At 47.1% G+C, this 13,204-nt stretch overlaps 1 protein-coding gene across 1 annotated transcript; it reads left to right on the forward strand.

Moving 5' to 3' along the window:
- The first annotated feature begins 6,428 nt into the window (after positions 1–6,428).
- LOC139279723 (claudin-23-like) lies at positions 6,429–11,402 on the forward strand. Its single transcript, XM_070898927.1, has 2 exons — positions 6,429–7,711; positions 9,799–11,402. The coding sequence occupies exon 1, from the start codon at positions 6,984–6,986 to the stop codon at positions 7,680–7,682; it is 699 nt and encodes a 232-aa protein (XP_070755028.1). The 5' UTR covers positions 6,429–6,983; the 3' UTR covers positions 7,683–7,711; positions 9,799–11,402.
- The last annotated feature ends 1,802 nt before the right edge of the window (positions 11,403–13,204 follow it).

Raw genomic sequence — 13,204 nt, forward strand, 5'->3', positions numbered from 1 at the left:
TTGCCTCTGTCTTCGAATCAGTGGGTCTGATGCCATCCACCACGATTCTTCTCCCCAGGATCTCAACTTCAGGCGCCAGGAAAATGCACTTCGAGTGTTTTAACCTTAGCCCCACGCGATTGAGTTGACTAAGAACCTCCTCCAGGTTCTGCAGATGCTCGACTGTGTCCCGACCTGTAACCAAGATGTCGTCCTGGAAGACCACGGTGCCTGGGACCGACTTCAGTAAGCTTTCCACGTTTCTCTAGAATATCGCCGCGGCTGATCAAATCCCAAATGGGCATCTGTTGTAAATGAAGAGACCTTTGTGCGTGTTGATGCAGGTGAGGCCCTTCGATGATTCTTCCATCTCCTGCATCATGTAGGCCGAAGTCAAGTCCAGCTTCGTGAACGTCTTTCCTCCCGTCAGTCTTTGGTAGTGGGTATTGATCCTGCAGGGAGAAACGATTGCTAGTTACTTTATAATCACCACAGATTCTGACGGTTTCATCTCCCTTGAGGACTGGAACAATCGGACTGGCCCACTCGTTGAATTCGATCGGTGAAATGATGCCCTCTCATTGCAGCCGGTCTAGCTCGATCTCCACTCTCTCTCTCATCATGTACGGTACTGCTCTCGCCTTGTGATGGATGGGTCACGCCCCCGGAATCAAATGGATCTGCACTTTCGCTCCTTGGAACTTCCCGATGCCTAATTCGAACAGCGAGGGTGACTTGTTTAAGACCTGGGCACACGAAGTGTCGTCAGCAGACGAGAGCGCTCGGACGTTGTCCCAGTTCCAGCGTATCTTTTAAAGCCAGCTCCTGCCAAGCAGCATGGGACCATAGCCCGGTACCACCCAGAGGTAGTTTGTGCACCACTCCATCATAGCAGACCTTTACAGTAGCACTGCCCATTACAGGAATCAGTCCCTTTGTGTAAGTTCTCAGTTTTGTGCGAATGGGAGTCAGGACTGGCCTTGAGGCCTTGCTGCACCACAATTTTTCGAAAGTCTTTTTGCTCATAATGGACTGGCTCACACCCGTGTCCAGCTCCATTGATACCGGGAGTCCATTTAATTCAACCTTCAGCATTATTTGTGGTAAACGTGTGCATCCCATATACCTCTGCCTCTTCGGTCTGAGGCTCTGGTTCGTCGTGATCCACCGTGGATCTGTCCTCCTCTGCATCATGGTGGTTTGCAGGATTAGCAGGGTTTGCAGCTCGCCTGCACATACGTTAGAGGTGTCTCATTGTTCCACAGCCCTTGCAAACGTACCCTTTGAAACGGCATGAATGGAAATGATGATCACCCCCGCAGCGCCAACAAGGTGTTAATGGCCTTGCATTCATCACCCTTGATGGTGGATTCTGAGACATCTGTGGACGTGTAGCTGCAGGCATGTGAGGCCTGCCCTGTACATTGCAATTTGAAAACGACATCACTTTGTTCACATTACTTGTAGCAGCACTCATGTGCTGAGAGATTTGCTTAGTATTGTCACTGCTGTCAATGAACGCCTGGGCTATCGCCATGGCTTTACTCAAGGTTGGGGTCTCTACAGTCAAAAGTTTGCTAAGTATCACTTCATGGCCAATGACAAGTACGAAGAAGTCTCTGAGCATATGCTCCAAATGTTCTTCAAATTGGCAATGTTCTGCAAGGCTTCTCAGCTCGGTGACATAGCTCGCCACTTTCTGGCCTTCAGATCTTTTGTAGGTGTAGAACCGGCACCTCGCCATCAGAACGATTTCTTTCGGGTTCAGATGCTCCCGGACCAGTGTGCACAAATCATCGTACGATTTCTCTGTGGGTTTTGCTGGAGCAAGCAGATTTTTCATGAGACCATACGTTGGTGCCCCGCAGACGGTGAGGAGAATCGTCCTTCGTTTGCCAGCGCTCGCTTCTCCTTCCAGCTCGTTGGCCACGAAGTATTGGTCGAATCACTCCACGAAGGTTTCCCAATCATCTCCCTCTGAAAATTTCTCCAGGATGCCCATTGTTCTCTGCATCATTGGGTTCGTCATCTGTATCTCGTTGCCAGTTGTTATGTATGAATAAAGAGTCTGACTGGATACTTGAGCTCAAAGTAAAGTGTGACCTTAGCGTTCTATTGCAGGTCTCCAGAGTGCTTCTCCAGCCTATGAGGCCTCCTCAAGTGCAGGTGCTCCCAAGGGATTCTGGGATCCCTTGGGACTCCAGGGGATGAGCCCTCTGGTGGCTACACAAGGTATATACAGGTTTCCATATATAACAGTGCCCACACCTCCCTGGTACCTACATCTCCCTGGTTCAGGAAAGGAGACAATGTGGCAGGTATGGATTTATTTTTGCTGTGTGCCTGCATAAGCTTGTTCTTATTGTTAAAAACTCTACCTCACATTGACTTGCAACTTACACCGAAGTAATGCTTTATGCAGAAGGATTCAGAACACTTTGCAATGGAAGGGGTGGATAATGAGCTGGAAGTAAAAGAATTAAGTAAGGGATACTAAAGGTGCTATCAAAGGGATAAGGGGGCTCTTGTGCATCCCCCTTCCTTTGCCCCACCATTGTTCGCCATGCCTTCAGCCCCACAAGGCTCCTGCTCTGGAATTACCTCCATAAACTCCTTCAGTTCTCCACCTCCTAATATCTTGGGTGACCAAGCCTCCTAATATCTCCTTCTTTAGCTTAGTGTCCATTTTTTTTATTGCATCTCTGAAACACCTTGTGATGTGATTGTGGCAGTGATGGTATTGTTGTACTGCACCTTGAATACTGTGTACAGTTCTGGTCACTCAGAAGGACATTATAAGGAGGGGACTGAGACACACACAAAGACAAGGACAAAGCCAAAGACAATGAACAAGACCAACAGAGACGGAAAACATGAGAAGGAAAAAAAGAGAGAGATAAACAATGACTGGGCTAGAGATATAGAGCAATAGACACACATTACAGAGACAGGAGAGAGCGGGAGAAAAACAGTGATAGATACAAAGAGACGGTGAGAAGTAGATAGAGATACACACTGAGACACAGAGAGACAGTCAGACACTGATCCTGTTACATGATGGCCAAACACAAGCTATCCAACTTACACTTATTTCTGAACAATTAGCCACTCATTAACGAATAATACCTGTTCTTTTTTTATACACATATTAATTATCTCATTGCATTGGCAATGTTTTGTAATGTGTCAGCTTTGGTTCAGCAGTAGCACCCTCATCTCTGAATCAAAAGGTTGCAAGTTGAAGTCCAACTCCAGAGACTTGAGCACATAATCTAGGCTGAAACTTCAGTGCAATACTGAAAGAGTGCTGCACTGTCAGAGATGCCATAGTTCAAATGGGATGATAAATTAAGGCTCGCCTGCCTTCTCAGGTGGACATAAAAGATCCCATGGCACTAATCGAAGAAGAGCAGAGTAACTTATTCCTCAATCAACATTATTAAAACAGATTATATGGTCATTATCTCATTGATGTTTGCAATTTGGCTGCTGTGTTTCCCTACATTGTCATCATAGGCAGTCCCTCAGAATCGAGGAAGACTTGCTGTCACTCTTAAAATTGGTCCTTAGGTGGCTGAACAGTCCAATACGAGAACCACAGACCCTGTCACAGGTGGGGCAAATAGTCGTTGAGGGAAAGGGTGGATGGGACTGGTTTGCCACATGCTCTTTCCGCTGCCTGCGCTTGATTTCTGCATGCTCTTGGTGATGAGACTCGAGGTGCTCAGCGCCCTCCCGGATGCACTTCCTCCACTTAGGGTGGTCTTTGGCTAGGAACTCCCAGGTGTCAGTGGGGATGTTGCACTTTTTCAGGGAGGCTTTGAGGGTGTCCCTGTAATGTTTCCTCTGCCCACCTTTGGCTCATTTGCCTTGAAGGAGTTCCAAGTAGAGCGCTTGCTTTGGGAGTCTCGTGTCTGGCATGCGAATGATGTGGCCTGCCCAGCGGAGCTGATCAAGTGTAGTCAGTGGTTCAATGCTGGGGATGTTGGCCTGGCAGAGGACGCTAATGTTGGTGCGTCTGTCCTCCCAGGAGATTTGTAGGATCTTGCGGAGGCATCATTGGTGGTATTTCACCAGTGACTTGAGGTGTCTACTGTACATTGTCTGTTATAACATTGACTACACTTCAAAACAAAAGTACTCCATTTGCTGTAAAGCACTTTGGAATATCCTGGGGTCCTGAAAGGCGTGATATAAATGCATGTTCTTTATCAAACAAACAGAAGTAGGTTTGTCATTTCCTTTGACGTCAGTATAACTAAGAATACTGGCTGCTTGTGTATAAGCTTTTGCCCCACTGTTCCACATTTTTTTCAACCACCCAATCAAGCAGGGATTCTACTGTACCAGGACAGACTGGTCTGAAACATCCCTCTACTCCCTTCCAATCCCACTTTCTTCTGCACCCCCATTTCTCCCTTCACCCCTCTGTCATCGCAAGCTACCGCTAATCTCAATCACAATAAATTGCATTTATATAGTGCCTTTAATGTAGTAAACTGTCCCAAGGCACTTCACAGGAGCGCTCTCAAACAGAATTTGACACCGAGTCACATAAGGAGATATTAGGACAGGTGACCAAATAGGTTGACCATTGAATTGGGCTTTAAGAAGTCTGAAAGGAGGAGAGAGAGAGGTAGAGAAATGGAAAGGTTTAGGGAGGACTTCCAGAGCCCAGGTCCGAGGCAGCTGAAGGCTCCTGTGAAGTGCCTTGGGATGTTTTACCATGTTAAAGGCACTATATAAATGCAAGTTGTTGTTATAAATGAATGGGTAAAACCTTTGCAGATGGCATTCAATGTGGAGAAGTGTGAGGTCATCCACTTTGGATCTATAGATCAGGGTATTTTCGAAATGTTCAGAAGCTAGGAACTGTGCAGGAATAGAGAGATTTAGGGGTCTATGGACAGAAATCACTAAAAGCTAGTGGGCAGGTGCAAAATAAACCATTTAAAAAACTCATGGAATGTTGGTCTTTATCTCAAAGCGGCTGGAATAGAAAGGGATAGAAGTTATGCTGCATTTATATAAAGCTCTGGTTAGACTCCATGTGGGGTACTGGGCTCCGTACTTCAGGAATGATATACTGGCTCTGGAAGGGGATCAGCACAGATTTACCAGAATTATACCAGGGCTAAATGGTTTCAATTAAGAAGACAGGTTGCATGAACTAGACTTAAATTTCCTGAATATAGATTAAGCGGTGAGCTAATTGAGGTGTTAAGATGATTAAAGGATTTGAACATAAATGCCAGTTATTATGTGCAACTTATTGTTGATAGAGTAGATGGAGAGAAACTATTTCCTCTGGTGGGGTGTCCAGAACAAAGGGGTATAACTTTAAAATTAGAGCTCGGCCCTTCAGGGGTGAAGTCAGGAAGCTCGTGTTCATAAAAAGGCATCTGGAAATCTGGAACTTTCTCCCCCACAAAGCTTTGAGGCTAGAGTTCAATTGAAAATGTCAAAACTGTTCATCAGTCTTTTTAATTCTCTCGACCACTCCCACGCTGACCATGGCCTCCTACATTGTTTCATTAAAGCTCAACTTAAGCTCGAGGAACTGGAATTTAGGCGCTTTACAGCCTCTGGACTCAACATGGAGTTCAACAATTTCAGGTCATAACTTCTGCTTCCATTTTTTTGGGACGGCTTATGATCCCAATATTCCCACTTACACCTCTTTTTGATTCTTTACTTGTCCCATTACCATCTCTTTTGTCATTTAATCTCTCGTGCCTTCCAACCGATTACAGACTTTCCCTTTTGCTCATTTCTCCCCCTCCCTTTTCCCTGCCTCTGCACTTGCTTAAAGACCTGTTACATCCCTAAAACTGCTTCCAGTACTGAGGAAGGGCCATCGCCCTGAAACGTTATCTCTGTTTCTCTCTGCACAGGTGCTGCCTGAGCATTTCCAGCATTTTTTGTTTCCATTCCTAAATGACTGCTGTTTTGACAGAAGCAAGGTGCGTGTGCGGTCTGAAATGTGCACCTGAGCTAAACCGGTTGGCGCCTTTCTCGTTCTGCTCTGCATACCAACAGAACACCAAACGTTGTGTGTGGTATGCGTGTCAGCATCCACCGAAACCCAGACAGAAACTCGTGTTGCGGACACGCTGAGGTGCAAATAAATACCTCCCTTGATAATTGCAGCACACTTGGAGTAGATCTCTCCCCCCTCCCCCAATAAACATTCAACTTTTGGCACCGAATAAGTTTGCCTTCACCTACTTTCAACTTTTTTTTAAGATTGAAGAAACCCCGTTTTCTTGCTGTGATGGGGAACGGGGCTTCAAATGGGGCTTGCAATCCAGCTGATTTGTGGGGCGGGGCAGAAGCAGGTCACGGTTGTGTGTGTGTGTGCTCACTGAGCAAAACCTGACTTTCTGGTTTCCGTGTAACCCGAGAGCTGGGCTCAGCCCCTGCCGCCACAGTGAGTAGTTGGGGGAAAGTTTTACAGGTTATACCTGCTGGCTGCAGGGAGCTGTGAGTGTGTGAGCAGCAGAGCTGGGCTCAGCCCCTGCCGCCAGTTACACTGCAGTAGTTGAGGGGGGTAAAGTTTTACAGGAGCTGTGAGTGTGTGAGCAGGAGGGCGGGTCTCAGCCCCTGCCGCCACAGTACAGTAAGTTGGGGGGTAAAGTTTTACAGGAGCTGTTTGTGTGAGCAGGAGGGCGGGTCTCAGCCCCTGCCGCCACAGTACAGTAAGTTGGGGGGTAAAGTTTTACAGGAGCTGTGAGTGTGTGAGCAGGAGGGCGGGTCTCAGCCCCTGCCGCCACAGTACAGTAAGTTGAGGGGTAAAGTCTTACAGGAGCTGTTTGTGTGTGAGCAGGAGGGCGGGTCTCAGCCCCTGCCGCCACAGTACAGTAAGTTGGGGGGTAAAGTTTTACAGGAGCTGTTTGTGTGAGCAGGAGGGCGGGTCTCAGCCCCTGCCGCCACAGTACAGTAAGTTGGGGGGTAAAGTTTTACAGGAGCTGTGAGTGTGTGAGGGCGGGGCTCAGCTTGTCAGCATGCGGACCCCGGCGGTGATGATCCTGGGGCTGGTCCTCTCCCCTGTCGGCTATGTGCTGATCCTCACCTCGACCGTGGCCCCCGCCTGGCGGGACGTGGCCGACATCCGCAACGGGGCCCGGGACGAGATCCACCACCAGGGGCTGTGGGAGATCTGCCGGGACCTGCAGTCGGTGCGGGAGCTGACCTGCGGCCAGAGCGACGACGCCTACTTCCAGCACCGGGCCATCAGCGTGGCACGGGGGCTGATGATCGCCTCCTTGGTGGTGTCCGCCGCCGGCCTCCTGCTGGCCTCCTGGGGAGTCCGCTGCTGGACAGACACGCCCAACCACGCGGGCGCCGGGGCCGGGGGGCTGGTCCTGCTGGCCGGCGGGGTCCTGACCCTGATCCCCGTCTCCTGGTACACCCACCAACTCCAGCAGATCCCCAACACGGTGGCCGGCACCCAGCTCTCGGTCGGCTACGCCGTGGTCCTGGGCTTCATCGGCGGCAGCCTGATAATCATCGGCGGCATCCACTTGACGTTCAGCTTCGGCAAGTTGAACAAAAGCAAGAGTCCGGCCGGCAAGAAGTATTACCCGAAGAGCTCAGCCCAGCCTGGCAGCAGGTATCCCGCTGGCATTTCCAACCCAGTCACTGTGATCGACTTGCCGCAGCACAGCCGCTCCACGCCAGCTCCCTGGGATGACGATTTGTAAACAGACCGCATGCAATTCGGTGGCTATCGGTATGGATTTTAACAACTTGGCAACTAGATAGAATGTACTGCACAGAAACAGGCCATTCGGACCAACTGGTCCATGCTCCCACCCCTCTTCATCTATCCCTATCAGCATATCCTTCTATGCCTTTCTCCCTCATGTCTTTATCTAGCTTTCCCTACTCCTTGTGGTAGCAAGTTTCACACTAGCCCCTGCCTTGATAAAGAAGTTCCTCCTGAATTCCCTATCGGAATTATTAGTGTCTCTCTGATACTTATGGGCCCTAGTTTTAATTTTGGATTCTTCCACAAGTGAAAACATGTTCTCTACTTCCAACCAACACTTTCATAATCTTAAAGACTTCTCCCAGGTCACCTCTCAGTCTTCTCATTTCTAAAGAGTCCTAGCCTGTTCAGTCTTTTCTGACAAGTATAACCACTTAATTCTGCTATCATCTTATAAATCTTTTTTTTGCAACTTCACCAGTGCCTCTGTATTCTTTTTTATAATATGGCAACCAGAACTGTGCACACTGCTCTATGAGGCCGAAATTGCCCACCGCCCGAAACGAGGTGCATTTGCTGTGTTTGAAGTGTTCCGGGGGCGGCCAAACCGGAGAAATTCAGCAATTCGTGCTATTTGTTTGGTGCGGAGCGGAAGTGGGGTTGGAACGGAGTCCGTGGCGTGCTGATGACATCATCGTGCTGGCGTGTCACAACATCCCTCCAGTTAAAGGGGAGGACCGCTGCAAACTCGGCAGCCTCTTTAGTGGCAAACACTGGGCCACCAGGGAGGGTTTCGGCCGGGCTGGGCCAGAGGGGGTGCTAGGCTGCCTATTGGCGGCCTGGCTGAACTTGCGGCTATAACTGTCGGCCCGACCTGACAGTCGGTCGACAAGAAAAATATCATGGTGTCGCCGGCAGCACCACCTCCCCTTTAAGGGCGGCCATGCCGCCAAGCCACAGACAGTGTACCGACAGCAAAAGCTGTCGGGGGTACCGACCAGCGGCGGGGCCACTCCCGTGGGGCAATTCTGGGAAAGGGGCAATTTCCCAAAGGGAAATTTTGGGAAGGGTCCCCGCCAGTCAGTAAGGGGTTGGCCGTGCACACTACGGCGTGAAAATGGGCGGAGCGGTCCCCTACACCACTCCAAACCTGAGGAAGGGCAATTTTCAAAATGGTGCCCCCCCCCCCCCCGGCGGAGTCTCGGCGGCCAGTCTGCACTGACCCATGGCTGCTGCTTTCAGGCGGCCAGAGGCCTTATAAAAAGGGTAAATTTCAGCCCGAAAAAGTGTATCTAACCAAGGTTCTAGATGTTTACTATAACTTCTCTGCTTTTCAATTCTATCCCTCTAGAAATGAACCACGGTGCTTTGTTTGCTTTTTTTATGGCCTTATTAACCTGTGTCACAATGTTTAGTGATTTTTATATCTGTACCCCTAGATCCTTATGCACCTCTAACCCATTTAGACTCCAAGGAATAAGTGGCCTCCTTATTCTTCCTACCAAAATGCACCACCTCACACTTATCTATATTGAAATTAATTTGCCAATAACATACCCATTCTGCAGGTTGATTATTGTCATCCTTTAATTTGTTGCAGACCCCTTCAGTATTGACTATCTCCCAATTGCATGTCGTCCACAAATTTTGAAATTGTACTTCTGATTCCTGAGTCCAAATTGTTTGTGTAAATCCGGCAACGATCCCTGTGGAATACTACTACACACCTTTTGCCATTCTGAGTAGCTGTCCTTAACCCCTACTCTGTGTTTTCTGTTTTGTAGCCAGCATGCTATCCATTCTGCTACTTGTACCCTTATCAATGTGTTACCTTATCAAAGTCTCCTTGAAATTCTAAATATATTACATCTACTGCATTCCCTTGTCTACTCTTACTGTTACTTCTTCAAAGAATTCAATAAGATTGGTCAGGTATGAAATCTATGCTGACTATTCATTGTTTTTTTTCATAATTTGAATGTTTTTCTAACTTAACATAAATAGAAGTGATTCAGTTCTGATTATCCACTAATGCATTGATTATCATTAGCATTTGTTTCTGTGCCTCAGTACCTAAAAATTAATTGTATGTGTTTTTTCACGCCAAGGCTTCTTCAGCACCACTTCCCAAACCTGCCGCTTCCACCACCAAGAAGGACAAGGGCAGCAGTTGCATGGGAACACCATCACCCAAGTGCCCCTCCAAGTTGCACACCATTCTGACTTGGACATATATCACTGGTTCTTCATCGTCGCTGAGTCAAAATCCTGGAACTCCCTAACTAACAGGACTGCACATGGACTGCAGCAGTTCAAAAAGAAGGGCTTCTCAAGGGCTACTAGGGATGGACATTGCCGAAGAACTCAATGGAAACAGCAATTGTATATATTTCTTCAACAAATGCGGGGAGGAAGCAATCACAACATTTTTTTAAAATGTTGTCGTTTTCACAAGTTAATAAACAATGAACTTTAGGAAACCGGCAAGTGTTTGACAATGGACAAGTACTAACAAGTGGAGGATGACAATGCACAGCAAAATCATCTTTTATGGACACAAGTGAGACATTTCCATGAGAAACTAATGGGAATTATTAAAAAGATTTGCTGAAATCTGAAGCTGACAGGATTCAAATTAAAAAGTTACCCCGTGTCATTGCGAAATTGTTCTCTGGCTGGTAATAGTTCAACCTATTGTGCAAGCTCGAAGTGGTGGAATTTGAGATATGTTTGGATTAGTGAAGCTATATTGAAATGGTGGTGTTACTATTACCAATAGGAATTTGGGTTGTTAAGGCAAGCAAGATTCAATATGTGCATATTCCTTTCCTAAATAAAGCAGTACCGAGACTCTGGGCTATTCCACTTTCATCAAACAAAAGTGTCCCCTTGTAAAGGGGCACAATTAATTAAGAATAAACCATAAAATGACAAAGAAATCTTATAAAGTTAAATATTTCCGATGTCCATTATACACTGCAGTCTCTGCAGTGCCCACTGCTCGCGGATGAAATATGTGCATGTATAGGGTCATCCCATGACCTATGCTCCCTGCAGGGATTGTAGGTCACAGAATCGGGGCTACAATGTTGTAGATGGACTTTCGAACCACACACCTGACGATCACAGCGCCCTAGCTGGATCATCCCTTTAATACACTTCTTACACCAGTAACTTTACAGGATTCAGGTAGTGCCATCAAATAGCCTCCCAGTAAATCAAAATGTGGTATTTACAACAAAAAACTGACTCCAACTCCGAAGTATGAAGGTGAATAGACAATTTATATTTCTCAACATTATGGAACAAACCGGGAGATCGAGATGGTGTCATCAAAGTGAAAGGGGGAATTGGGTAAATATTTAGCAAAGAAAGGGTTTTAGGGATAAAGAGAGATATAGAGCGGCAGTATTTTTTAACTGTGTTGAAAGTGTGATGGATTCAATGTTTTTTTCTGCATGTCTAGTGTATTTTTCATTTTAAGTTGACACTAAAGATAACTGATAAGAGTTCTACTCCCCTTGGCAGCACCCACAAGTAGCTAAGTATACAGACATCAGTGGATATATACAATAACAGTTCCACAGTGCAATGAATGTTAACCGATACTATAATGCAATGATACAATCTGTTTTAGAAGAATTTGTACCATCAGCGTTTGTTGTAATTTTCTGTGTATAATTATCATAAATAAACTGGACTATTCATTTTAGTATGACACTGATATTTAACACCCGGGTGGTGTCCGATGCAGAATGTGATGGTAAAAGTGTAATTGTTAAGCCTGTGACACTCCAGCCTATTTATGCCACACACAAAGTGCAGCTTTCAGTTCTTGCGACACTCTGTCTGCTCCTGGAAATGCCTTTGTGTGGTGAACAGAAGCCAAGAGTGGTAGGGGAAGATAAGGTGTCGGCCATTTAAGACTGAAATTAGGAATTTCTTCACTTAGAAGGTTGTGAACAATGTTTCCCCCTAATTTATTTTTGGGTACACGGTCCATTTAAAGTTCCGCGCATGCAAAAAATTTCACAGTTGAAAAGCTGGTCCCGGTTATGAATCTTTGGAATTCTCCACTCCAAAGGGCTGGGGATGCTGAATCGTTGTGTATATTCAAGGCTGAGATAGATTTTTGGACTCTAGGGGTACCACAGCATATGGGGATCGGGCAGAAAGTGGAGTTGAGGTCAAAGATCAACCATGATCTTATTGAATGGAGGAGCAGGCTCGAGGGGTCATATGGCCTACTCCTGTTCCTAATTCTTATGTAACAGTGGGGTTTGAAAAGAAGGGAATCAAAGGTAGCGCATTGTTTGATTCAATTGGAGTGAGTAAACGGGAAGCAGGTTAGGAGCAGAAGCTATATCAATGTGGTGATCAGGTACAAAGTTTCTAGCATAAGCTAGAAAGGATGATTTCAGTTTTGCTAAAGTTCAACTGGAGGCAGTTGTAGCTTATTCCCAACTTGATGTCAGACAGCCAAATGGGCAGCACAGTACCAAAAACAGAGTCGAAGAGATAAAAAGGTTAGTGTTGCATAAATCATGCTGTCATGAGGCAGCATAGTATTAAGGATGGAACCTCAGGATAGTGTAGAACCTTTATTCAGATTTGCAGAAGATAGTTTGTCCTTCGCTCTTTTGCTGGAATCGCCCATAAATGTCAGTGCTCAATCAGGTGCAGCGCAAAAAAATCCATCAGGTGATTTTTGGTGAGAACTCATCATCATCATAGGCAGTCCCTCAAAATAGAGGAAGACTTGCTTCCACTCCTGAAGTGAGTTCTTTGGTGGCTGAACAGTTCAACACGAGAGCCACAGACTCTCACAGGTGGGACAGATAGTCGTTGAGGGAAGGGGTGGGTGGGACTGGTTTGCCGCACGCTCTTTCCGCTGCCTGCGCTTGATTTCTGCATGCTCTCGGCGTTCAGACTCGAGGTGCTCAGCGCCCTCGTGATTGCACTTCCTCCACTTATGATGGTCTTGGGCCAGGGACTCCCAGGTGTCAGTGGGAATGCCGCACTTTTATCAGGGAGGCTTTGAGGGTGTCCTTGTAACGTTTCCGCTGCCCACCTTTGGCTCGTTTGCCGTGAAGGAGTTCCGAGTAGAGCACTTGCTTTGGGAGTCTCCTGTCTGGCATGCGAACTATGTGGCCTGCCCAGCGGAGCTGATCGAGTGTGGTCAGCGCTTCAATGCAGTGGATGTTGGCCTGGATGACGACACTGATGTTGGTGCGCCTGTCCTCCCAGGGGATTTGTAGGATCTTGCGGAGACATCGTTGGTGATATTTCTCCAGCAACTTGAGATGTCTACTGTACATGGTCCATGTCTCTAAGCCATACAGGAGGGCGGGTATTACTACAGCCCTGTAGACCATGAGCTGGGTGGCAGTTTTGAGGGCCTGGTCTTCAAACACTCTTTTCCTCAGGCGGCCGAAGGCTGCAATGGCGCACCGGAGGCGGTGTTGGATCTCTTCATCGATGTCTGCTCTTGTTGATAGGAGGCTCCCGAGATAG

The sequence above is a fragment of the Pristiophorus japonicus genome, chromosome 1, assembly GCF_044704955.1.
Source record: "Pristiophorus japonicus isolate sPriJap1 chromosome 1, sPriJap1.hap1, whole genome shotgun sequence".
NCBI lineage: Eukaryota > Metazoa > Chordata > Chondrichthyes > Pristiophoridae > Pristiophorus > Pristiophorus japonicus.